The sequence below is a fragment of the Temnothorax americanus genome, unplaced genomic scaffold (assembly GCF_048541705.1).
Source record: "Temnothorax americanus isolate GAGA-0224 unplaced genomic scaffold, ASM4854170v1 Scaffold25, whole genome shotgun sequence".
In the NCBI taxonomy this organism is placed as follows: domain Eukaryota; kingdom Metazoa; phylum Arthropoda; class Insecta; order Hymenoptera; family Formicidae; genus Temnothorax; species Temnothorax americanus.
The window spans coordinates 656,621-684,609 of NW_027509391.1; the positions used below are offsets into that span (position 1 = coordinate 656,621).

Genomic DNA, 27,989 nt, shown 5'->3' on the forward strand with positions numbered 1-27,989 from the left:
GCAGTCGACGGAGCGGTCGCAGTTTGAACACGCCAGCTTGCGGATCACGAAGGGTCTGTCCGTCCGCCGCTTCCACCCTCGCAGACGATTCCTCTTCTCGTTCCTTCGAGCGCCGTCCAGCCTCATTCTTTCTCCCTCTCTCTCTCTTTCTCTTTCTTTTTCTCGTTTTTTCCCTCTTTTGCTTTCTCTCTCTCTTCTCTCCTTCTCTCTCTTTCTCTCCCTATCCTTGCATTCTTCTCTCTTCCGATTCCTCGCGTTCATCCCGAACGACCGACGTTCGTCCCGCTATCGAGCGTCGCTCGATCTATTTTGCAAGTGGATACGGCACGCACCGGTCAGACCTCAGACCGTCACATCGTACCGCCGCCGCGCCGTGGCATCGTCGTTCGCTGTGCTGTTCGCGTTCTTTCTCAATCGCAAACGTCGCAGCGGAATGGCATTCTGGCAGACCATCAGGGAATCCCGACCACGCACCGGTTGATACAGGAGGTTAGTCCACATCGAAATACTCGCGATTTTACGAGTATTTACACGTCTCCATCTCAGATCGAGCTTGCAAGCTCGCTCAATGGGAGACCGCCGGGAGAACCGTCGTTCCGAAGCCCATTGACAGTCCGTGGGCATCGTAATGACACACCCAGGCCACGAAACGTGCACCATTGAGTGTGCCTAGGGCAATGGCGAGCCTGGCTTCGAAGCCGCGTTCGACACTGTGCTAGATCAATAACACGCCGCAAGGAAAACTCGTACGCGCGGAAGCTTCTCGGTCGGCCAGGAGTTCGCACCACCGTGCGGTCTGCCTTCGCGATCTCTAAAACGCAATAACTGTCGTGTCGAGACGCGTGCCGTGAAATCGTGTCGGATTATCGGATCGTCGTCGTGTAGTGGTGACGACCAGCCATTGGCAAACTGGCCCAAACGGTAATGATAATTTTTTTATTATCGAACAATTAATCGGCAACAGTAACGGATGATTTAGTTGACGATGGCTTTAGCTCGACCATCTACTAATCTCTGTAAGCTAATGGAGGATAATTCTCGGAATAATCTGTGTGTGATTTGCTAAAATTAATAATCTAATTAATTCAGACCAGTTGGCGTTGATTCTGAATTTACATTGCACCCAGCTAGACTGCTAGTTGGTTTACGATATTCTAACAGCCGGACGAGGAAGTCGGATTCCGCTTCGGCGAGCGTGGAAGGACGCACGTAGCGGCGGTGTGTCATAGTAAATCGAGGCGGCTATCGATTTTTTACGTGTGCGCCTCGTCGGCTTGAATGTCGAGGATGAACGGAAACGTCGCGGTTGATATCGGCATCCGATGGACGTGAAAGCCGATCGAACGATGAGATTACACGTTTCTATGCGAATTAAACCGTGGTTCTATATGGCTGCTCTAGAAGATCTCTCGCAAGCCGACGATAACAAACGTAGTGGTGCACCGAAAAATTTCCGTTGCGATCACGATTAGAATTTCAACAACGAGATTAGAATTTTAACAAGAGATCCAGCTAGTACGCAAAAATTCAAAATAATACTTTTTGATTGAATTTTGACGAAAAAGCAATTTTTTTGGTCAACTTCTATTAGACAATTTTTTTCCTGCACGATATTGAATGCAGGTATAGAACATTCCAAAATATTCAATTTTATTTTTATTAAATATTTCTTAGTAAATTTTTTAAAATTTTAATTATTTTTAAATTGATTCTGTTTTGGCATATTAATGATTTTCGTACTATATTAAATGTCCCGATATTAAAATGGCTAGAAATAAATATTTTTTGCAAACGTCAAAAATATTTCACCATTGTAAGTTTTACTTTTCTAAGACATTGATGCAATTTTTAATTTTAAATTAGATACTTAAATAATTGCAATAAATATAATTAACTTCAAACAATTAAATCGGAAGAGTCGGTAAATAAACTGTAATTGAAACTAGCCTCATGGATTCTAGTGTGTATTCTGTATATAAATTTGATATAATTATTGTGAAATTATATATATGTATAATGTATCTATATGAATTGTATTGCCAATCGTCTCGCTGGCGTTGCTATTACTTTTACTAACTATAGTAGAGATCTAAATTGGCCAGGACAAGGATAACGAAATCGGAATTTCATAAACTATGGACGATATATCGCTCCTTCTATGTGTGTTTAGACATTTTTTATCTAGTATTGGAAATCGCATCGATCATATTACGGACGATTTTCTTTGTGCAAAGACATATATACATATGTGTATAGCAAAAAATGAAGCGCGGCGCGCATGGAGCATATGTTGCAAAATCAGTCTACGTTCGGTCTTCGAAATGGAATGAGATTTTTCTGTGCCGTGCTTTGTGAATGGTGTATCAGCGACGGCATCGCCATTCAAGCTGTTCACAGAACGATTTATCGACCATGCGGGAGATATAGCACTGTCGTGTTTTAATGTACATACAGGAAAATTTAAAGTCGTGTTTTTTTTGGCATTCGCTGTCGCGCAAATTTACGGAGCGGAAATAAAATTTAAATCACATGTGCGTCGATCATCGTTGTATTGAAATCCCGTTTATAGTTGAGATATTTTCCTTGTCATGGTTGGGCAACGAGATATTCTAAAAGTTGTTTACCTGCAAATTTTTCAATGAATATAAACACGTTTTTCTTAGCAAAGATTGTCTGAAGGCAATTGCTAAAGCATGGCAACCATTTAATTTTTAGCAGTAACTATATACAAACACTTTGATTCCGACTAAAATCTTTATTAAAATTAATTACTAAAATTATCATTTATTTATTTTTTGCGTGTTGACGGCCTTCATTATAAATGTCTCGACATTTCCATATAGCCATTACAGAAAAATTATAAAACATGATTATTATTTTATATATGTACTAGCATGCCCCGCCGGGCTTCGCCCCGGCCCCGGTATTTGTCTATGTGTATTTGGATATCTTTCTAGATTAATTTTTTTATTTTTTTATTTTTTTTTAGTTATTATGCTATTCAGGGCGGAGACGAATCCAACAAATCATAGATCATTAAAATCTGTCCAGCCGTTCTTGAGTTATAAGTGGTGTAACTAACCCGACTTTGTTTTATATATATAGATAATGCTTCGACATTAAAGGCGACTACTATTTTTCTATGACTGTAAAACATCTTAAATTTGTAAAAAAATTAACTTCTCTAAATGTTTATAAACTATAAACGTATAAACAAGTATTTTATTGTATGTACAAGCGATATGACACTCGCTATATTGCACAGGAATTTTAAATTTTTATATAAATAACGTGAGAAAATCTAGTTAGTCGTTTTTGAACTTGTGTATTCTAAAATTTGTTGAAACGAATCTGACGTAACGCAATGTGGAATACGTGCTGGTAAATAGGCCGGTGAAAATCAATATGTTTATTCTTTCGCACGGTTCGATACAGGTAGTACTATATGACGTACTGGTTTAATCTTGATAAAAAACATGACCTCGTAAACGATAAAAATAATATCGCAGGTTTTACCGGGTCTAACTTTAACCCTCTTACTCCTTGTCTCGGCTTTAATGTAAAAATCAAGCTATATAAAAAGAGACAGGAGGAAGAAGTGCAGTGCATTTTGAAATAATCGTCTTGTCATATATATTCTTGTGTGCTCTAAATATATAACTCGCAGTTACCTACCGCTTATATTCTCCCTTTCGTGTTTTTCCTGCAAATATCATTTCTGCTAAAGAGAAAATTAACATGCGTCTCTTCGATAAAGATATACGAAAACGTATCGCGAAGAGGCGACAAGACTTGCCGTTTGTAAAAATTGTCATGGATTGATGGAAGTGACGTGCGCTATGATAATAAGTGGATCAATGCGCGCCATATTTAATAAGCGCAGATAAAGGAGCGCATCAATGTCGAGCTGAAAGCATTGGCATATGCCTGGAAATTCGATTGACACGGCATTTCCTATCACCGGCCGAAGAGCCTCCAACATCGGAGATAGTATAATAAAATTTCTGATGAAAAAGTGACGTTTTTAAAAAATCGCTATAAACGTAATGAAAGAGTTATATTTAGCGCTAAGTCAATTGATTATTATAATAGAACACTATAAGTCTGTCTTTTTCATTTTTCTTATTATCAAATTTATATCACTATTACACTATTATCATTATATTTATTTGCTTTTTTCTTCAAGTTTTTTAAAATGTAATATATAAAAAGCAAAAATTCTTTTGATTATAAATAATTTACAGAATTATTTTCTTATCTTAAGTAATTTTGGAATTGTTAAATCTTATTTAGAGATATATAAGTTTTAGAATTCGAGATTTAATTTTAAGTATTAAAAGCTGCGAAAGAAATAATAATTTGAAATTTGTTTTAAAAATGTCTCTACTCATCAGAAAATAAAATGATGAAATTTATTTTGTTTAATTTTCTATCTAAGTATTCCTAAGCAACCGGTTTTAACCAACGCGATGGTATTCTCCGTTGTGTCACCGTTTATTTAACGAAGAGAGAGGTGGAATGCGAAAAATGTGCATCGGTAATGCGTTGGTAATTAGTAAAACTGAGCGATACCGGACGAAACTGAACACGGCTTATCGATCTTCTATAACTTATTGGTGCAAATTATTTGCTTACGAATTCCTATACGATCGCTAATACTATTAATTTAAATATTGACAGTGACAGTCCGGAGATTCCTTTTTTAGCATAGTTCTACGAAATACCCTTCAAATAAAAATAAATTCTATAACATATAAATATCTCTTGCGCGGATGTGACGCTATAGGCAAAGCCCTAAGCTGTAGCTCCGATCTAAATCCGGCTGCGAATTGGAAAATATGCAGCGAAGGGGCACGCCGCTGATTACCAAAACCGAACGCTACACAACACACATGTATATACACACGTAACCGCGATTATCGATTTCTTCGTATATAAGTTTGGCGGAAATTTCGCGTCACAACTACGGCGCAGTCGGTGTGCCCCGGATCCATCTCCTTTTTCTTCCACCACCCCGCGTTGCTATTTCGAAACTTTTCCCCGTGGGTCGCGTTTACACAATCCAATAAGTTAATCGCCCGTACCGGTATCTATACCGTTGTACATGCGGGATTAGTATCTTAACTTGATAAACTTCGCGTTGTGTTACGTAATCCGTTTTCGACCGCTTTTCACCTAAACCTGCGGACGTTGATGGTCCTCTCATTTTTATCACTATCGAATGTTATTTACGAGCGTTTATCTGCCACAGGATTCAGTTGTGTCAAGTGATAGTTTGACGCACCGCTAACACTCTCGCACTTTTGGCATGTACGCCGCGGATATTTCGGAATGAACGAAATATGAGCGTAGCACCCATCCCTTTTTTCCTTCGAAATTTATGATCGACCTTTATAAAAAATTAACGCGTTCGATTTTTCTATTATCTCTACACAATAATGGATTCTATAATCTCTACAATTTTAATACCGGATTACTATGGTTAATATCGGGGAAACTATAATCAGAGCGTTACCTTTGATAATAAACCGCGCTTATGCAACTGAACAGATGGGGAACAATATCAATTACTTGTCTTTGTATAATGAGAAAGACGGTCATAAATTACACAACGAAGAAATAAAGAAAGCAATAAGATAAAATTATATACTACTTTTAATGTTCTATGAAGTATCCGTATTAGAATTAATTATTCCTTTTATGTTTTAATTTCAGTCAGTAATCATTAGCTGCGGCTAAATCTCGTTATTTACTTTTCTATTAATATGTAAAAAACATTCAATGATCTTTATTATATCTAATTTGTTACGTGCGCAATACCGATCCAACGATTTCATTGCAAGGTATTACAATCGACAATTCAGTTGTAATTATTAACCGAACTTGACGCTTACGCAATTACTATTCGCGATGCCAATTGTTCTTCGAACGTAGCATATGCGTATTTAACATAAACATTATATACATTTCCCGCAGCGTAATGTCGCCGTTACTCCCGGATCATTTCAACCGTTACAACGTTATCTATGTTATTCTAAATCCCTTTACGCCAGACGTGTTATTTCGTATCGTTAAATATTCATCGTGTCTGCATACGAATGTGCGCCGGGCGCGTATCTGATAACGGCCACACGTTGCTCCACATTGACTATCCGCTTTTACGTATCTCGGATTCGCGGTATTTCACTTTCCCCGTTCCCGGCCCAGGAATCGCGCCCGCGCGCACGCTCTGTATCAACGTTACAACGGTGGAAACATTTGCATTTCTGCGTTAGGCATTAACACGCCCGTATACACGTGCTTTTGTACGCGAGCTGGATGTGTATATTGTTACAATATAACGATCATACGAGAGCGAGAGAAAGAGAGAGCCGGCGCGCCGCCGATCGGGTACCGGCTGGCCTCACGTATATTTCATTTGAAAATTAAACCAGAAAGCATCATTCATGTTCTATCCCATTAGCTAGATGATATTAATTATATCACTTTACGCTATTTTGTTGTACGTCGTAAAAATATTTTACTGTAGCTTAGCTCAGCTTTGCGCGTATTTCATGGCATTTTTCGCAACGACTGAGATTTCTCTCAACATTTCTCACTGACGCGACGTGCCAATATATTATATAAAATTGATTTTCTTCCCACGGTTAATATTTCTTATTATCATTTGAATTATAAAAGTGATCAAGTGTAAAAGTTTAGAATCGAGGGGTGCTTGCCTGGCTGAAGAAAGAAAGACTAGTAAGAAAAGTCTTCTTCTAGCATTATACACACATACAGCAATACAATTTTATAATAAAATACTATAATAATAAAAAATACTATGTGATAAAGTTTTTCATATTTACTGAAAAAAATCTGCTGGATGCGATTGTTGCGATGATTGCAGAATGAATTTGAAAAAAATAGCAATATCAGTATTATGATTTTAACTTTATTAGTATTATTATTTTTATATTTAATGTGTAGATATTTGATAAAATATGTTAAAAATCTGCGTCAATAATCACTTATAAAATGTTGACCTAGGAAGAGATAAATACGTCAAGAAATAAGCCTATACAAATCAAAAGCATCAGACAAGATGACATAATTCTTAATGATAATTCGTACAACCTAGTCGATTAAGGAATTTTCCATTTAATTCTTTTTGGGTCTGAGAGATTCAGAAATTTTTTTCCAAATTTTTCCAACTCTCTCCGATATTCCCTAATTTCTTCCGATTTTCCAGACCCGTGGCTGGAATTCTATTCGCTCGCCCGCCGTTATCACGGTGCCATGCACACGCGTGCGTACGTGTCGCGCGAGTGAATCAGATATAGAGCTCGAAAGAGAAATGAGAGAAAGAGGAAGTGAGAAGGACGGCTGGCGACAATCGATATGTGTGCACCGTGACGGCCACGCACGTCTTTCTTCCGTTCCAGTTCGCTTTCTGCATTCGCGCCGAGAGCGCTCGACATTGCACGCGGAAATCGATTGTCGCGTCTGTAAAAATTCCAGAAAGGAGAGAGAAAACGCATACGCGCCCTCCTCGCACACGTCTCTCTCCTCTGCGCGATCGTGGTTGAACCTGATCCTGATCGCAGGTCAGAACTCGGTCGTAGACTCCGTTTCTCTCTCTCTCTCTCTCTCTCTCTCTCTCTCTCTCTCTCTCTCTCTCTCTCTCTCTCTCTCTCTCTCTCTCTCTCTCTCTCTCTCTCTCTTTCCCTTCCTCTGGCTCTCGTCTCGCGAATAGTTTTCTTCGCTTCGATTTCGCCAGCCGGAAGTTCCTTATCGACGGCTTCTGCGCGTTTAAGTCCCGCGGCACGTTAGTTACTGCTCGCCAACCGAGTTTCCTTCCCGTGCAGTAGAATTTAATGCGCTGATATGTTACGCTAACGTGAGGAACCGCATGTACATCTCTATGAAAACCAGATAAAATGTTTGAAAACTGCGAATCTGGTGCAAATAATTTGAGAATGTTGCATAAAAATTTTTGTATATAAAGTCTACAAAAACTGTTTGTGAAGAGAGTGTTGTGAAAATATTTATCAAATATGACGCAATGAAGGAACGGCAAAGAAAAACAAACAAGTGGGTCCAAAGTGATATAAATAATACTATTATAGATAAATCGTTACCGCAACTCGTGCGTTTTTAATTCACTTCATAATAATTTAATAAAAACCACGATGAGAATAAAGAGAATGAGAAATTAGCAGCAAACAGAATTAATAACTACTAGTAGCAGCTAGCAGCGCGTTAATTAATTAGCTGCAATGTAATAGATATACTTTTACATTATGTGTATGTATTTTTCTATAACTTTCGCACATAAATATTGCGCGATTAACTTTCTTTTTTTATTAATCTATTATGAAAATTAATTTGTAAAGAATCGAGTATAAAATTCATCATTTTAAAATTATGCCAAGTCGTGCGGAATAAAGCAATTCGCCAACCAATTCTCATCAAATTAATTCTTCGTTAGATGCAAGCAACGTTTCTCCGTTGGCGCATTTAAACCCCGAGAACATTATGCCATTGAAAAGGATCTGCCGGCATTTCCATCCATCTCGTGAAACATCTTGTTCGAAATTAGATCCTCTAACAAAAGTAAACCAACGTACTATACAAACACGACGCAATGCATTATAATATTTCAACAATATTAAATCGAAATTGAGCCGTTAGTCGATTAAGAATTTTGCGACAGTTTAATGGTAACTCTACTTTATTGACTAATTTTTATTTAATTCAGTAAAAATAAATTTGAAAAACATTGTAAAAAAATTAGTTAACTGGAATTATAAGATACCTATTATAGATAGGATTTTTGACAAGACAGATACCAATTTATTTTGTAAATAATTATCTTGTACAAAAACATGTCCTAGATCAACTAAAATAAACTTTTAAAACGAGGAAATTTATTTCTTAAAAGAAAGAGGAATTAGATAAAAATTTAACTCCATATTTCATTTAATTGCACGTCGACATTAATTTAGCAAAGACTTTATTTGTAGCTTATCAATCGAGGAATTTAATATTGAAAATTGAGAATTGCGAGGATAATAACGGTTTTTCAGTAATACGTTATATAAGTCTCTCTCTCGAATTTGTGGAAAACAATTCGGATACTTTTCCGATCGATTCCGTGTATCCTTGCAGAAGCTTGCGGACTTTATGTGTATCTCGTCGCCGCGATATATTTGCAAAGACACTGCATTCGAAGATATTACGCATCTTCACACATCGATGCGCTTTTCCGATACCGATTCGAAGGCGAGTCCCTTGCAGGACGGAAGACAGTTTAAATCGAGTGCGCACGCGAGAGTGTGGGCGAAGGACTGTATACTATTACAGGCACACATCAAAGGGTCAGTGTAATTATCGATGGACTTGTATCGCGCGTATGGAGAGATTAAATGCAATTAAGCTTTACCACCCGTAGCCCACGAACCGTTCTATACGCGGAGCATATTATGCTGTCAATCAATAAATACAGGGGAACGTATTTATCCTGTTGAAAAGGTCAATAAATCCGTTCGACACTTCTCTTCGTTCGCAAGTTCGTTTGCAAGGGAAAGATATTCGACAGATGACGGATATTCTACAGTTGAATGCATTTCTAATAAACAGCAGCGTTTTTAATGAAGTACGTGTGATTAAAAATAACATGGAAAATTGTGCTAAGTTGTAACCAACATTTTTAGAATATTTAAGACATTTAATTTAATCATAATGATTCCGTGTTTTCAATAATAATTGCATTTTAAATAGTTGTAATAAAAATAACGATGGTATGTCATTTCACTAGTTTTATTTTTCACTCTAGACCTAGACTTTGTCATATTCTTAAACCTTTCGATCTTCAAACATTTAAATTTTTAAATGGCATTAAAAATGTTTAAAACATTAGATTCTACAGCTATATACATGTACAACAATTTGTATATCTTCCTTTCGGACAAGTCTTTACTCTCATCATTATAAATTCTCGTAAAAGAATCGATTGAATCCTCTCGAAGCAATCCGATAGCATTTTAAGAGAAGCGGCAGACTTTTCAAACGATCAGTTATAATTAAAATTAACGAGTAGCAGGGAAAGTGGGCTTTGAGAGGTAAACGCGATTACTTGTGCGTGAGTTAACGCTATGTAACATTTAATTAATATTATAATACAAAACATAAATCGTACATTTCAGTTCTACTTTGAGCCATCTTCAGCAACGCGGTGATAGGTAAATTAAATAATTTTAATCTGCCCGACAAGCATAAGGTGAGCATTTAAAAATTGAATGTACTAAGATAATGTACTTTTCTGGTTTTTTTCTTGAAAATTACACTATCTTTGTACAATCAATTTTTAAATACTCATCTAATGCTCGTCGGAGATTATTTGAAGATATGGTTCAAAGTAGAGCCAAAATGTACACACAAACAATTTATAATTTATATTAAATTATTAATTAAATGTCATATAGCATTAATTCACGTACAACTAACCACGTTTGACTCTCAAAGACCACCTTTCCTCATTACTCGAATACTCGTTAATGTTAATATTTAGAGTCTTTAGTTAATTAATCATTTATTCAAATTATAATTAAGATTAGAACCGTGCCGTGCGCCAAAGCTGCGCGCACAAAGTTACCTTGGAAACCGATAAATTCAGTTATCTCTTCAACATATTATCGGAATCCCTGTTTCTGTTAGGATGCGTGGCTGATTTTTTCACTGCTACTTTTATCAGCTCTGAATTCCGTTTTGATAGTATATCGTGTTCGCCGAAGGTTTATTTGTGGACTTTTGGTCCAGGGTCTTAATGGAGAAACGGAATTAAGGACTAGCCTCAAAGACTCGTCTGAGCTCTTTCGGAATTTTTGCGATGTAGCAAAGCACGGCAAACTCGACGCTGGCGCTGATGGATTGCAAATTGCTGTTTCGCGCGTGACAGCACAACGGAATTAGGATAAACGGTTTTCTTCGCTTTTGCATACGACGGCCTGCAATTATGCAAGTTGCAGTTCGCGTCGAATACGCGCTTTTGCGCGAAACATCAGATGGAAATTACGCGTAGGAACCTGGAGGCCAATTTGACACGCAACTTCCGCGCTTATGTTAGACATAATGGACGTAACAATCGCGCAACGCGGTGACTATAGAACTTGCCTTATTACACTTAATATGAAATTTCTAACTTAATCAAGATAATTTAACACGCTGTACGTTTAACGAAATAATCCGGCTTTGCGTCAGAGAAAGGGAATTATAGTTTTACTTTCTACTATAAAATGCATTAATCCTCAGTCATATAGTTTGATGTGACTAGCTACTAACTTATTAGAGGTTCATTAATTAATATCTCATTACAATGCTTGGCGATGCCGTTTTTATCATCGATTATTCTCAGTTGCGTTAAATATTTAAAAATAACGTAAGAAATTCTCTCTCTCTCTCTCTCTCTCTCTCTCTCTCTTCCTTCTTCTCTCTGTTTTTTCCTCTAATAATTAAAGATAACATCACATTAAAAATTAATTAAAAAAAAAAAAAATGTTATAGTTTTACAGAAGAGCGCGTGATCAACGCTACGGAAGCAGTAGAACACGACGGCTCCGTAACCACGTGAAGCGGCTGGGCCTCTTGTGAGGGGGAGGTCGAGAACCGCGTGCGTACTCCCTTAGAGCCTTCCCTTCTTAGACGATGATAGACCCAAGTTCATCCGAAGAGGAGAGTGAGGAGGATCATCAGAGCACTCATCATGGTGGCGGTGGCGGTGGTGGCGGCGGCCGTGCCGGGAGCGGCAGCTCTCATGGTTCCCGTCGTCATCCCGGAAGCATTGGAAGCGGTCCAGGTTCCGGTAGCGTCGGCTCGCTCGCATCTGGCCTCACCGCTTCGCCAGGCGGCCCGAATCATGTGGGCCCGCCGAGCACCGCGAGCACCCATGGATCCGGGAGTCGCGTCGCTGCGGGACCGCAGGACACCGCTGGGGCTGGTTTGGATGTGCCCAATCTCACCAGCGCCAGGAACTCCCTGTCGCCATCGATGAGCGCAGCCCAGGATGCCGCGAATTATGCTCAGCGGCCCACTAGTCCGTCACCCTCGGTGGCCAGCGAGAAGACGGAAGCGGAGTTGCAAGTACGCGAGTGTACTGCATTTTTTTCGTTTCTCGTTGAGGAAATTTTTTTGCTCTCGCCGCATTTTTGTTTTAGATGCTTGGAAAAATATCCATAACAAAAGTGTGATATAAAGTGTGATATAAAATAGATAATATGATAAAGAATGTGCAATACGTGCGTTGGAGAATTTCTCTTCATGCTACAAAGAGAAAATCTAATGTTATAGAAATAACAGGATTCTTAATTTGTGGACGGTTGAAATGGTTGTGAGAAACATTTTGCTTTGTCCTGTTTCTTTCGTAAAAAGAAATAGGATGACAATTTTTTTAACAACGCGCGTCGCGAACACGTTCGTCCTGCTGATACGAATTTTCTTGTCTTCTTCAGGACAAGCAAGAGAGGGAGGAAGAGCAAAGGAAAACCCGGATTCAGCTTTACGTCTTCATATCTAGATGTATCGCTTATCCGTTCAACGCCAAACAACCAATGGACATGACGCGAAGGCAGATGAAAGTAACGAAGCAACAATTGGAGACCATATGTTCTCGTTTTCAGGTAAATCGCTAGAGTGGATAGAAAGTAATTAATTAAATTTTTATTAAATACGGAAATAAAAGAAATGTGCGTGCAGAATAATATTGTACATTTTTGCCGAGAATTTTGTTAAATCTCTACAACATATATTATCTCTACTGATCGTCCACTTACGTTACTTATTTTATTCGGACAAAAATATTGCTTAAATGTTCGTTACATGTATTTATAATTTTATAAAATAAGAGAAACCGTATTCGTGATGAATAGCCGTTTTTCGAAGCCTTATACAGAGTCTTATAGTTTAACCTGTAACCTTCACCTTCGCCGCTCTTAGATATATCGAAGCTGTACGATCGCATTAAATTATTGGTCGCTGTAAATATAGACTTGTCTCCGTTATACCAACGCAATCGTATTTTACATCTTGTATCGCTGCGTGAAATCTACATTAATTTTTCTGGTTTTTTTTTCTTGTTAAGCGAAATTAAATGCAAATAAAATTTTTTTATATATCTACAGAAATATAATATATGTCTATATTACTTAAGGGATATTCGATATGTATCGATCCTATTTTGTAAATTGTTTTAGACGTTAATGAAAAAAACAACCGATAAAATTCAAAATTCAAAATCTATATCATATGTGTACTTGGATGAGAGGAATGTTGTAGCATGAAAGAAAATTGAGAAAGAGATATATCGCTTGTAATGAATTTATAATATATACGCGCTCGTATATATGAATTGCAGAGCTTTTTGAAGGGTGAGACGCAAATCATGGCTGACGAGGCATTCCATAATGCCATACAGAATTACTACGACGTGTTCCTGAAGTCGGACCGAGTGGTACAAATGGTGCAGAGCGGTGCATGCTCCCAGCTCGACTTCCGCGAGGTATTCAAGAAGAACATTGAGAAGCGTGTTCGGAGCCTCCCGGAAATCGACGGACTGAGCAAAGAGACTGTGCTTACGTCCTGGTTGGCCAAATTTGATTGCATTTTGAAAGGTACTGGTGACGAAGACACTAAAAGGCCTTCCAGGATGCAACAGCAGTCTTTGAACTCGGAGCTGATACTGTCGAAGGAGCAGTTGTACGACATGTTTCAGCAGATTCTCGGCATCAAGAAATTCGAGCACCAGCTTCTGTTCAACGCCCTCCTGTTGGACTCAGCCGACGAACAGGCTGCCGCCATCAGGAGGGAGCTGGACGGTCGCGTACAGAAAGTCAACGAGATGGAGAAGGTACCGTGACGGCTGCTTTTTCTTCTTTTCATTTCGGCTTTTATTCTACTTTAATGCTGTTTCATTTTGGACATGGATACGTTCTTTCTATTTGTTCCATCGCTGATACTCCACCGATCGCTTCTGCTCGTTCCTGAACGCCGACCGTTCCTTCTTTATCCCTAGAACCGCAAGCTCATGCCCAGGTTCCTTCTGAAAGAGATGGAGTCGCTCTACATCGAGGAGCTCAAGTCGTCTATCAACCTGCTAATGACTAATCTGGAGTCGTTACCGGTCTCCAAGGGTTCGATAGACAGCAAATACGGGCTGCAGAAGCTGAAGCGCTACAACCATCGTGGTGAGCGCTCCCGCTGCCGCGCTCAGGGCTCCCTCGCTAAACTGGAGGGCGACTCCGCCGATTCCGATCCCCAGCTGACGAAAATGGACGTTGGCCTGACCTTCCAGCTGGAAGTAGTCGTAATGGAGGTCAAGGGCCTCAAAAGCCTAGCACCCGATAGAATAGTTTATTGCACCATGGAGGTGGAGGGCGGCGAGAAGCTGCAGACCGATCAGGCCGAGGCCTCCAAGCCTATGTGAGTAAAGAAAGAGAAATCGCGACGATCGGAGCTCGGTCCCGATCGCGATATACCAATGGGAGGTCAAGGCCGACGCATCATTCTCGTCCACGGGTCCTATTTATAGGTGGGACACTCAGGGTGACTTCACGACAATGCACCCGCTGCCGGTGGTCAAGGTCAGACTGTACACCGAGAATCCGGCGATGCTCGCGCTCGATGATAAGGAGTTGGGCAAGGTGATCCTGCGGCCCACTCCGCTGTCGTGCAAAGTGCCCGAGTGGCATCGCATGACCGTGCCCAAGAATTGCGCCGATCAGGATCTACGCATGAAGATCGCCTGCCGTATGGACAAGCCGCTCAACATGAAGCACTGCGGCTATCTCTACGCGATGGGCAAGTCCGTATGGAAAAAGTGGAAGAAGCGGTACTTTGTGTTGGTCCAGGTCTCGCAGTACACATTTGCGATGTGCTCGTACAAAGAAAAGAAAAGCGAGCCGTCGGAAATGATGCAGCTCGATGGCTATACAGTGGACTATATCGAGGCCGTTTCTGCTAATCTCATGGTCGGCATGGATTTGGAGGGAGGAAGGTAAATTTCTCTCCCTCGTAGAGAGAGCGAGAGATACCTAATCCCTGCTGCAGCAGCATGCTCGTAGTCGCACAGATTCGTAAGATTGCTTATTGCAATCGTTCGTTGTCAAACGTTAATTATCGAATTTTTATTAAGACAATTTTTGCTTTTATTTTAGTAGTAGATACTTAACAAATTCGTTTTATTATTGCAAAGCCACGCTATTAAATGTTTCACATAATTCAAAAGCTTTAAAAAATAGATTTCCATCTAAGTTGATTCTAAGTTGATTTTACAGCAAAAGTTGATTAGTAATTCTTTTGGAAAGCAATTTAGCTTTCGATTAGTCCGATTCATAAAACATTTAATTTTTACACGTCAGTTTTTCAACGTGATCGAGCAAGATATTTCACAGTTGACAGGCGAAGATCGTGTGTCCTAATTGCACAATTCGCAATCACGAATTGCATGTATTCGACAGGTATTTCTTCAACGCTGTGCGCGAAGGCGACAATATAGTGTACGCCTCGGATGACGAGAACGAGTGTCACTTGTGGGTAATGGCAATGTATCGGGCGACTGGCCAGTCGCACAAGCCCACTCCGCCAGTCTCTGTGGCTGACAAGAATTCAACCATCAGTAAGATTCAAGGTGACGCCGATCGCGCGAAGAAGCATGGTATGGAGGATTATATCAGTGCAGATCCATGCAAGTTTGACCATCATGGTCTATTCAAGTACCTGCAGAACTTGATCCTGGACTACAGACTGAACGATCCTTACTGCTCTCTCGGCTGGTTCTCGCCAGGTCAAGTTTTTGTGCTGGATGAATATTGTGCCAGGTAATGAAGCTCATTTTTATCAAAATTTGAACCGGTTACTCTGTTTTTTTTTCGCAAGATAATATCTACATTGTTATTTTTATTTAATTATCTATTTTAATCACGTGTATGTTTTTATATCTCATAAATACATGTTTTACAAGATACTAAAAATAAACAGAATTAATGCGATTCTTGTTTTTATTTTATTATCTGTTTACCAAATATGTTTTTATAATCTCATGAATATAATATGCCTTACAAGATACTAAAAATAAACAGAATTAAAGCGATTTCTTTTCTCTTTTATTTTTGTTTGCAATATATACTTGAGCGTCCGTTTTCTGACAATAGATATGGCGTGCGCGGGTGCTTTCGGCATCTCTGCTATCTTCATGACCTGTTGGATAGAATCAATCGTGGGCTTATGATAGATCCGACATTGATACACTTTAGTTTCGCCTTCTGTGCCACTCATGTTTACGGTAACACAACATCCGCCGATGGCGTGGGGTCGATTACTCACGAAGAGAAAGATAAATTTCAGGAGATTAAGGAACGGCTCAGACAGATTCTCGAGAGTCAAATCACCAACTTTAGGTAAGAAATTCTAATCTCCTTCGAACTGTGAATGATATAAAAAATAACTATTACAAAGAATTATTTAAGCGTTTAATATTTAGTTCTACAAATTATTTTTTAATATGTATTTCAAAATTAAATTTCTTTTAATAAAATTCACTTTTCTCTTTTTCAAAATTATTTTTTTGTTGCGATTTTTATTTGAATAGTTTTTATAATAATATGTATGTCTTTACTTGGGAAGAAATTAAATTTCATGCACGCTATTATAATAGCTATTTTACAATGGAATATCTCTTAAAAATAGACTAATTGATATTCTTCCAAAAATAATTTCCCAAAACATTACTTTGTCCGATTAAATGTCACCAACTGTGTTCCTTTTCGCAACAGGTACAGTTTTCCATTTGGGCGTCCGGAAGGCGCGTTGAAGGCGACTTTATCTCTTTTGGAACGCGTTCTCATGAAGGACAGCGTGACACCTGTGCCGCAGGAAGAAGTGAAAGCTCTGATAAAGAACTGCTTAGAAACGGCAGCGCTTGTAAATTACACAAAATTGTCCGCCGAAGCAAAGATCGAGGATGATCTAAGCGGCGAGGCATGCGTGCCTCCCAGCAAGAAGCTAGAGGATCTCATACATCTCGCCGAGTTATGCGTCGACCTGCTCCAGCAAAATGAAGAACATTATTCGGAGGTATTAGTTGGGTTTTTAGAACTGAGTGTCGATTCTCGGGGCTCTCGAGAGAGAGGGTCAGCATGCCTTGAAACTCGGACTTGGTAAGGGTCCGGCCACCTCCTCAGAAGACAAACGCGCGTCATTCCTTCTCGTCGTCGTAGACAATTGGCTCGCGTAGACAATTGCATAGAGAGCTTCTATTATCACCGCGAAAGTCGCTTTCATGTAGAATAATCGTTAAATTGCGGACGTCGTGAGATATCCTACTGCAACTGAGAGACGAACTCATTTTCTTGTAGAAAGACAAGAGCAACACTTAACTTTTTTTATGTTGTTGCGTTTTCGAGTTTGCACATACATACATCATGTATATACATCATGAAACACGTCACAAGACAATAAATAGGATGGATGCATCAAAGATATATCAAATGTTCAATCTACGCTTATTTTCGTATATATTGTATATTTTTTCGAGAACCCCCAACGATTATTTTTTAATTAATATATATATAATTATAAATTAAAATGCGGTTACCGCCACAGTAATTTTATCGATCAATATTTCTTTTCCATTATTAGAAATTATACGCGTCAAAAATAATACTTTTATTTAGCAAAGGAATTGAATAATTCATTGCTGCGTCTATCCTAGTACTTCACATACGTTGCTGCGTTTAGTTTAAATTTAGTTTCACTTTCATTTCTCACCAGACATCTTTTGCAAATGAGAGGCGTCTTATCAACATTCGATTGCGATATCTTCCTCGACGTTTCGCTCGAATCAATAATCACGTTGAGATTTTAGGTGCAGAAAACGCTTGTCGCTTAGCATTACGAATTTTACGACCGTTCTCTCACGCACATTTATGAAGTAGAAGTAGTGTCTTCTGGGTACTCGAGGGCCCCGTGCTCAGGGTGGCGTCCCCATCACCCCGAGCTAGACGAAACATGCCCACCGTATATGTGCGATGTCCAATATTTTCACGATCCGCTCCTACTACACTGTACCGCAGGCGTTCGCCTGGTTTAGCGATCTTATGGTGGAGCACGCCGAGATCTTCTGGTCGCTATTTGCCGTCGATATGGATAAAGTACTCGCAGAACAACCGCCAGACACGTGGGACAGTTTTCCACTGTTCCAGATAATGAATGATTATCTCAGGACCGACGGTGAGTTTAATTCTCATCTAGAATTATGATTGACAGGATTCAATTTGATTGTCTTCTCTTATCTTAAGTATCAGAGATGTCGTGCTTTGAGATTAGATTTAAGGATTCTATAGATGGTCGCGAAATTTAATTTGCACGTAGACAATTTGAAGAATGGGAGATTCCATCAGCATCTGCGCGACACGTTCGCGCCGTTGGTGGTGCGTTACGTTGATCTTATGGAAACGTCGATCGCTCAGTCGATTCACAAGGGCTTCGAGAAGGAACGATGGGAGATCAAGGGGAACGGCTGTGCCACATCGGAGGATCTCTTCTGGAAGTTGGATGCGTTGCAATCGTTCATCGGCGGGTTGCACTGGCCTGATCAGGAGTTCAGGCAACATCTCGAGCAGAGATTAAAACTGATGGCATGTGACATGGTGGAGTCGTGCATTCAGAGGACCGACGCGGCCTTCCAGCAGTGGCTTAAGAAAGGCGTGACCTTTATCTCCACAGATTATATCATACCGTCGGAAATGTGCGCTATGGTGAACGTTATTTTGGACGCCAAGAATCAGAGTTTTAAACTTTGTACTGTCGATGGAGTCGATGTGGTAAGTTCATTCGGTGGCTGATCTCTTTAGGAAAATCGTCGAGAAACGCGAAATGTAACATTCTGCACTTTTATTCACAAAATAATTTTAGTGTGTGTGTTGATATATAATATATAATTGCTTACTGGCAAAATCTGGTAAAATACATGTAAAAGTAAATCCATGAGAATTATTTGATTTCAGCTTAATTGAGCTTAATTAACACTTTACTTCGTATTCTCTCTCATCTCTATTTAAAATTAATAAATTAATACTAAATATATAGCTATTTTATTTTTAAGATATATTTATGTAATGGAATTATCATAAAAAGTGTTGAGAACTGTTAAAAATCATAGAAAGTGTTGCATCAATATACATTGCAATAGAGTCTAAAATATTATTGATGTTACTAAAAGAATATTGATAAAATAATTTTTCCACGTTAATAACAATAATATTGTTGTAAAGTTAATTGCTTTACAACAGGTACATTTTGTGTTGTTATTATTATATTAATCCATATTTCTAGCATCAATATCACTCCAAGATCGATGACATGATTGAAAAGACGTCAGCGGGAATGAATCAAGGAATGATTAACAAGCTCATTACGGTATTGGAAGCGACGCTGTCTAAGCTGTCGCGTTACGACGAGGGTTCTTTCATTGGCTCCATTCTCAGTCTTACGGTATTCGTTTCGTTCAATTGATAATTTAGCGAAGAACCAAAAAGATATCATGAGAGCGATAATGCATGCAAAGAGAATTATCGAAATGTTTTTAACCGACGTCTTATAATTCGTTTTTCAGAAGGTATCAGGAAGCGGGAAGGAAATGGGACAAGCCTATGTAAATTTCATGAGAAATTGCATGGATCAGATTCGCAGCAAAGTCCTCGACGAATTGTGGATTTTAACTTTTTTTGAGGTAAGAGTTGATCGAAATAGTACGCGAAAAAATCCTTTAATATAATTGTGTATCTAAAGAGAAGTTGGAGCGGCTTTAGCAGTTCACATTATTGGGAGGAATTTCGTCGAATTATTTTGAGGGCGAAGAATATATATTGTACATAAAATTTTCGCGATTAATATTATTAGGCTACCAAGATCCAATCCTGATCGTAAAGGCGTTTTCTCTAATTGAATTACTTTGATTTATATTTGCAGCAATGGTATACGGCGCAGATACAAATGCTTTGTAACTGGTTATCCGAGAGACTCGATCACAGCCTGCATTTGCATCAATGTACCTGCCTAGCTCATATCGTGAAGAAGATCTACTCGGACTTTGAGCTCCAGGGTGTCATGGAGGAGAAACTCAACACGAAGACATATCAGACTATAGACAAGAGGATGAAGACGGAAGAAGCAACTTGTGCCTTAACCATGAGCGCTCAGAACGAAGAGTAAGATCTTTTAATCTCTAACATTAAATGTATGACAAAGAAGTTATCTTTGCAACTAGAAATGATTAAAAACTATACATACATATATTTTATGAAAATAATTCCTTTCTGTAAATCGCAGCTATATATTTTTATCTATTTTTCTGAAACGTAATTTAATTTGCACATTTAATTTTTGCTATTAGAAATAAGGAATTTTTTAGTAAGTTGAAAAAAATATTACCCGTTACAACTAAAAAAAGTTAATTAATCCTCTTTTGCATTGCAGAGGACTTTCGGAGAATGGCAATGATGACGAGGTGGAGAGACCTAAGACAAAAATACACATCGTTGATACAGAAGTCAATTTAGGAAACGTCACCTCGAACGTTGTTGGTAAAGTCGGTAGTATGTTTGGCAAGGGCATCGGCGGTCTTTCTACAAAATTGGGCTCAGCCAGCAATTGGTTCTAGTTGTTTTTAGCACTCTGCCAGTAAACCTTACATTCGACTAGTACGTTCCTTCGTCTAAATAAGGGGATGCGAACGGGAAGACTTCTAAAGGCGTAGACAGTACCCTATAGGTAGTATGATGATCTAGAGTTTTGTCCATATAAACAAATGGTACGATTAAACGATGCAATCGATCGGATCAGTTGGCTTTTATCGTCTAGCAGGTCGTTTCGGTTTTATTGCGGATTTCTCTTTGAGGGAGGTTTCCGGCCGTTCGCCGCGACGTTCGACGTGCGGAGCTGACAAAATTACTTATTGATTAATCATCGAACAACTAATTGTTGATACATTTACGTTTATTTAGTCATAGCTTTCGGATTTGAGGTAATAATACATATTAGACATACGTAACGACAAGCGCGTTGAGAATAATGCGATCGTTGTGGGCTCGTTTTAATTAATCGATTACTGTTTATGTTTGATCTCAGGTAATAGCGAAAATATAGTCGAAATATACTCGGAAAGGCTGATTGTGCGAGAACACGAACGATATAACCAGAATAAACGCTAGATATCTAATCATATTACAAAGGTATATGTATATAAACATACATGCATATGCAACGTGTAATTATGAGGTATTCATGTACATTCTGTCGTGGTCTGCATGTGTCAGACTAACGTCATTAATATATATTAGCTGAATCGTCAAAGTACAGAATGCAGATTTTTCCTACCTAGTCTGTGTACGTACCGCGAGTTGTTTTTGCGGATTTAGTTGTCGAAGGATAAGAGCACGGACGTACGTATTTCGCGTAGGAAAAGATTCTCGGGTCGATTGCAACGTTACTTGGGGGGTAGGACTTAGGTGGGACCGCGATAAACGGAAACGCGAAAAATCCCGAAAAGATAACAGAAAAGGGAATACGGGACGGGAGAGAAACCGCGACTGATCAAGTTATCGAATTAATTTTGCGACCAACGAGGCAATGGTTTTTCAACTGTTAGGTACGATCGCTGTTGTCTGTTGGACGACCATTCGCCCGATAGATTCGAACGGAAGATCTCTCGTATCGTCGCAATTTGTCGTGAAACAGAGAACAGGAAGAGACGTTGTTTTATGATACAAAATAAAATAGGCGAGATGGGAAAGATTCCATCGGGAAATATTTCTTTTCCGGCGAATCTGAAACCAAAATTTATTTGTAAAAATTTTCAGTTATTTTCTAACAATGCTTCGTTATATATATTTCTGAAATTTAATTGATATAAAATATCTGCTAATTTTCGCGTTCCGTATTCATCTGTGTCTTGAATATTTTTTGTGGTCTGAGGCATTTTGTATAAGAATAGATACGATTGATATTATTCAGATATATGTATATCATAATACGCATACAATGTTTCAAGATCAGATTGTGAGCAATGGATAAACGAGTTTAACATATAATTTGCATGAATAATCAATAGTTTCCCAAACGGCAATAAAAAATAGGTATCTCAGTATTTAATATTAAATATATTGTTATCTCACGTGATTTTTTTCCGATGGTACTATAATTATTAATTATTAAACACACATAGAAAGGCTATGCATGCTATAGTTAGTCGCGATCGAGTGGTTGCCGGTAACCATCAGAAGCAGTGAGCGTAATAGCACGTTATTTTTTATCTGTGTTACATTTATGATATTTTACAGCTACTTTATAACTAAGTTACGTATATAAATGTGTACTCAATATCGATATGTGCTAGGTATTATCCGCGGTCTGTAATATGAATCGCGATTCTTTATTTGTGAGCAGGAAATGAACGCGCGAGCAAGTGAGGAACTTTTCTAGCGCGAGTCGCTGTCAGAGATTAATCCGAGGATTCTTCGCTTATTAACGAATAGTGTTAAAATATTTCTTTCAACATTATTCGACTGTAAGGGAAGAGTTCTTTTTATAAGAATCGTATGAGGACTATTAATATCCTGCTGAGTAAAATTTCTCAGTATGCACTAAATACACATTGTGCATTCACTTGACAAATTTTCATTCTTAAGAGTAACTCTTGATATACGTGGAACTTTCTTTCTGAAATGATCACGGACTTGGGAGTAATTCCCAATCATGTTCACTACAGATATTTGTCTGTCGAGAGTCGCTATTGAGAGTGATTCAATCGAGAATGAGTTATCCGGCATTGAAGTGCTTTCAATTTTACCCTCGCGCGCGATGGAAGAAATATATCTTTTTAGCTTTATTTTTCCTCATTATCGTCGTCAACAATACGTCGATACTACTAACGTCCTGTGAAAGACAAGTGTTATGTAGGTTTACATTGCAAGAAAGCCTTGTCTCTCGATTACGAGACGCATATATATTTTCAAAACCTCACGATATAACGTTCGTATATCAATGGATATTTTTATTCAGCTTGATATAAACTCTTGAAAGTGCATCAAACGCGAAAGTATAACAACGAAGCAGGATGAAAAATGTACGTCCCCGAAGAAATCCTTGCTATCTTGCGTTGCAGCATCTCGTCCATTAAGTCAGTTTGTGCATTTCTGCTTTTCAAATCAACGCGCGAGACAAATCCTAACAAAATCGTATTCATATCGAGCTCTTCGAGCTTTCTCTGTCTACCTCAAGTCCTAAGAAGCATGCCGCTATTTATGTAAATTTATTTTAGAGCGATGAATTGTAAGATGCGAAAAATGATATAATCAATTTAATAAAAATACATAATAATTTAATTTACAATTATTTTACAATCGAAGCTTATATTTGGAATAAAACGTGCAAATTTTTTCTCCATTAGATAGAACAATTTATATGGTTCATTAAAAAAAAAAATATATATATATATATTTTTAAATATATATATATATAATATATATAATATATATATATAATATATATATATATAATAAATATATATATATATATATGGAATTACATTTAAGAGAAATATAGATTATGCTAAATTATTTGTTGAATATCGACTTTTCACTGCCTGATTAGCAACGGACACATTTTTCACCCTACTTCGACGATGAGTAAGGCAGTAAAATTAAACGTACAAGAAGGAAGAGAAGAACACACTACAAAACGTTAGCAGTCGCGCGAACGCGAGGCGAGGGATTTACCATTCGTTTGTACATACTTTAGCGGTGGCGAAACGAGAAAGAGTAAATTTTTTATATGACACAAAAAAAGAGAGAGAGCTCGCGCGAGAGCGGAGCGCGAAAATCTATAAAGGGATTAAAGATTAAAGGATCGTTCTGTCACATGCGCTCACGTTGCAAAAGCAAGAGATCGCATTCAAAGAGATTCGCATGGCTCGACAGCCTGTTTCGACACGCATGTGTGTGCGCGGCGAAAGCAAATTCTTCAGGACGATGTTATGCTTTTCATCGTCGAACTGTCGAACTTGACAGAATATTTTTTGATGCATCGCATACGTTTACAGAATAGGGCGACGAAAAGCGAGCTCCCTTATTCTCTCTAAATCTCTCTATCCTTTCTCTGTGTCTTTCTCTCTCTTTCTCTATAACTCTTTCCCTCTTTCTCGTCGGAATTTAAAACAAGTGCATGTTAGTTCGCTAACTAAAGAATGAGATAATTGTTACACACTCCGTATACGGATTCTTTTAATCTCGGTATATTGTTACGTGTTTTCGATGGATTCCCTGAGGAAAGGAAAACGCGTACAGCGTCGAATTAAAGCTACGTTTTTGCGCTCGATTCTCGGTTTAATTAATGTATTTTTTTTTAAATCGAGATGCGCGGATTGCAACAATGGTGCCTGATAAAAATGCCTTTATCACGCTTCGGAATTTTCTTTTTTCTTCGTCGTATTGAGCCAAATTAATTTTTTCAAACATAAATTGGAAGAAATCCAAGTTAAAAAAAGAGACTTTTAATATTAATAATATTTATTTTAATTATTGAAAATTGTCGAGATAACTTTCGGCAATATGTATAATAGATAACAAAATTTAATTTAATCTCATCGTCGATTTTCGCACTTGACAGAATATTTTTTTATGCGTCGTCTATCGACGATTTTGACTAAAAAATTAGTGCTATCGAAATACTAATTTAAACTTGATTGTCGATATATGTCAATGTCAGTATTGAAGGTTACAACATTTTATGTATGATTGGAAAAGAGATAGAATAACAGAAAACAAGGATGATTCAGAAGCCAGATAAGCGCGTTATTATACAGCTGCTTGAATGTTTCGCCACTAGCATCACAGCGACCAGCGAAGCGTGATGTAATTGCACGACTTATCGTCGCGTCGATGTATATTGATTAAGTAAACGCGGCCTTACACACACCGTAATATGATAATTACCGTCGCGAATGTGATGAGATTTTACGAGAGCGAGAAGCCAAGGCGCGAGCGAGACTCGTTTTAAGCTCAAAGAAAGCAAAAGTAGGAGGAAGAAAACGAAAGCAAAGAAAAGGAAACGAAGCGCGGGGAATTTGGAACGTTATCAAAAGTAAAAAAAAAAAGAAGCTAAATTATTATACTACACTTATCGATGCTAATGACGTTAGAATTATTATGATTATCGTGGTTATTCTTACTATTGGTAATTCTCCTATACTCTACGACTAATTAGATTAGGACAATTACGAAATGATCTCTCTCTCACTCTTTCTGTCTATCTGTCTGTCTATCTGTCTGCCTATACCTATTTATCTGATGTCTATCGATTTTATCTCGATCTGTTCGTCTCTGTTTGCTCCGTCAAAATGGTAACTCGTCACTGATTGAACTTCGATACGAATATTTTTGTCGCCAGCTCTCTCCACTTGTTTCTTTGTCTTTTTTTCCTCCTCATTCTGTAATAATTTCCTTTCTTTTTCTGTCAGTTTTTCTCCTTTACTATATTTCTCTCTCTCTCCCTCTCCCTCTTTTCTTTTTCTTTTTTCTTTTCCACTTATCTCTCTCCGTTTTGCGTTGAAACTATGAATTTACTTGAATCGAAGAGATATGGTCTTTTTACTCTAGCCAGTGTTCTAGTCGATTTAACTTTTAACTCAACTGTTGTTCTCTCGTTAATAAAAATTCCGACAAAAAAAAAGCAAAACAAGATACAGAAAAAAACAACACATATCCCGACACTTTATTTCCTTCTCAATAATCGGCACGATTTGATCGGCATATATTCAATTATCGGTATCATCCAGTCATGTGTTTTTCACGACGAAAAGAAAAGAAAAGAGAACAGAAATCACACTCGCTCTCATCGTTTGTCGCCCACATATTAAAGTCTAGAGCGGAAGGTAAACGTGGTATGAATGTGCGCATTTTTCTGTAAATATAATTACATAACTTACACACGCATGTAACACGCAACATCTTCATCGTAGCATTGTCATTGTAAGAGAAAAACGGCCGAAAGAGGAAAATCTTGTAAAGAGAAGACGGAGTTAGAACGGATTCGATCTCGATTTGAATTGCCGAAAGGCAAGAAAGGAGATACGGAAAGAATAAAAATAAAAAAAAAAAAAAATAAAAAAAAAGATTAACTTTCCATCCTTCTTTTCCCTCTTCGTTTCGGGTATTCCAACAGAGCTCGAATCCTCTTTAATTCCGTTCTTTTTCGTGTAGGGAGAGGAAGGAAAAGAAAAGATTGAAAGGAGCATGAGTTTCATTGTAAATAAGCGACGCGCAATTTTAAATCTTCGTGTCATTGTCTCGCCAATTTCTGAGCCCGTAGAAAAATCGGAGTGCTTGCTTAATCGGAGTGCTTAACGTATGAATGATAATCACCGCCTGTCTCATTCTCTCTTTCTCGCTCACACATTCTTTTTCTCTTTCTCCCTTTCTCTCATTCACCCTCACTCATCGGAGCACGCACACACATTAATCGCATCTCTTTACTCGACTGCAAAGCGGAAACGACTGTGATCTAGTTTAGTGTTACACATCGCATGAAGAAGAAGAAGAAGAAGAAAAAGAAGAAAAAAGAGAAAGAAACAAAAGAAAAAAAACTATCGATCGATCAGTGCTTAAATGCGACATCGACCATGATCATGACAACGTAGATTATGAATGTCTCGTAGCGATTAAGTATTTCTTATGGACTCACGCATATACATAATATATATAATATATATATATATATATATATATATATATATATAAACAAAAAAATATAAATATATATATAAATATAAATATATACAATATTACGCCGCGCAGAGAGAGAGGCTATATGCGAAAACGTTGGTACGTTCTTTTCATTTTTTTTCCTTTTGTGGAGCATTTGTGTAAGTAATTTGCATGTGAGGCAAGAGAATGCAAACGCATACATGTAATTGCAATTAATAAAGTATACGTTGTAAAATGTATAATAATACATTATGTCCCGTATAGAATGCGTACCTCTGTGTTCGTTGCGCGTGTGCTCGTCCAACTTCATCTCGCGCTTCTCGCGGCATCGCATCCTGCATGATGTGAATCATCGTCCAGCACCCGCGGCATCCTGGGTGTTGCTGTGGGCATGGCAGTGTCTTAAACGCAATTTCGGCAATTCGACAAGACCACCGGAAAGCACTGGTGCAATAAAATAAAAATTAATATTCTCTTTAAAAATGCTTTTTTCTCAGGACGTTTCACAGAGGTTTAATTATTTGAAATAAAGAATGTAAAAATCAAGGCCGATACGCGCGCAGGCAACAATTTTAAAGGTTTAGTATTTGTAACTTCGTGATTGAAAGAATTGCGGAGTGATTCCTTTGAGAAACTTTTCCTGCGAATGTTAGTAATATCCAATGAGATAATTCACACCTCAATAAACGTTTTAATTCGACTTACCTATAATGTTATTACTATTAAACTTGTGGTTAATGTTCTAGAACTAGAACATTGTCACAGTAGTAATTTTGAATTTAATTACAATTAAGTAATTATCAATATTCGATAAGTTTTAACTCGACTCTTTCGAACCTTCACGATTAGAATTTCTTTTACTGAACTGCGGTGTAGAAATATGGCGTTGGAAATGCGTGGCGCGTGTGCCTATCACGATTAGAATTTTTGAAATCAATATGCTACTGCCATCTGTCGTCTAAAACTTCTTCTATCTCGTTAACATTATTTCCCGATCGGTAAAAAATTTTTTTTACAAATTTATTGACATTTTAATATTTTTAATTTGCTCTCTGATGAAATAAAATAGAAAGAAAGATATGATATTGCAAGAAAAACATAAAATTTTTGTTGCAGGACCGAGTGACCAAGATATTCTTCTGCGTTTTCTTATCATTTCCTTTGCTATTCGGCTGCTTATTATATACGAAAACAAAA

At 38.0% G+C, this 27,989-nt stretch overlaps 1 protein-coding gene across 2 annotated transcripts; it reads left to right on the forward strand.

Annotated features, from left to right (window-relative positions):
• Window positions 1–26,790, forward strand: Cadps (calcium-dependent secretion activator 1). Of its 2 annotated transcripts, none has more exons than XM_077408899.1 (15): window positions 1–489; window positions 11,545–12,120; window positions 12,489–12,656; window positions 13,391–13,882; window positions 14,048–14,454; window positions 14,564–15,028; window positions 15,492–15,851; window positions 16,185–16,430; window positions 16,806–17,106; window positions 18,105–18,261; window positions 18,403–18,854; window positions 19,366–19,524; window positions 19,646–19,762; window positions 20,002–20,240; window positions 20,509–26,790. In XM_077408899.1, exons 2-15 carry the CDS (start codon window positions 11,686–11,688, stop codon window positions 20,690–20,692), a joined length of 4,182 nt encoding a protein of 1,393 aa, XP_077265025.1. In that variant the 5' UTR covers window positions 1–489; window positions 11,545–11,685; the 3' UTR covers window positions 20,693–26,790. The 2 variants fall into 2 exon arrangements, with proteins under 2 accessions (XP_077265025.1, XP_077265026.1); XM_077408900.1 differs by lacking the exon at window positions 1–489 and adding an exon at window positions 7,446–7,586.
• Window positions 26,791–27,989: the final 1,199 nt, after the last annotated feature.

What these genes read in the sequence shown, in the direction of transcription:
- Cadps (XM_077408899.1), top strand. Translation starts at nt 11,686, where the DNA reads ATGATAGACCCAAGTTCATCCGAAGAGGAGAGTGAGGAGGATCATCAG. An exon ending in CCATATGTTCTCGTTTTCAG is followed by an intron (nt 12,657 to 13,390) that starts GTAAATCGCTAG and finishes TATGAATTGCAG; the next exon opens with AGCTTTTTGAAGGGTGAGAC. An exon ending in GCTCCATTCTCAGTCTTACG is followed by an intron (nt 19,525 to 19,645) that starts GTATTCGTTTCG and finishes TTCGTTTTTCAG; the next exon opens with AAGGTATCAGGAAGCGGGAA.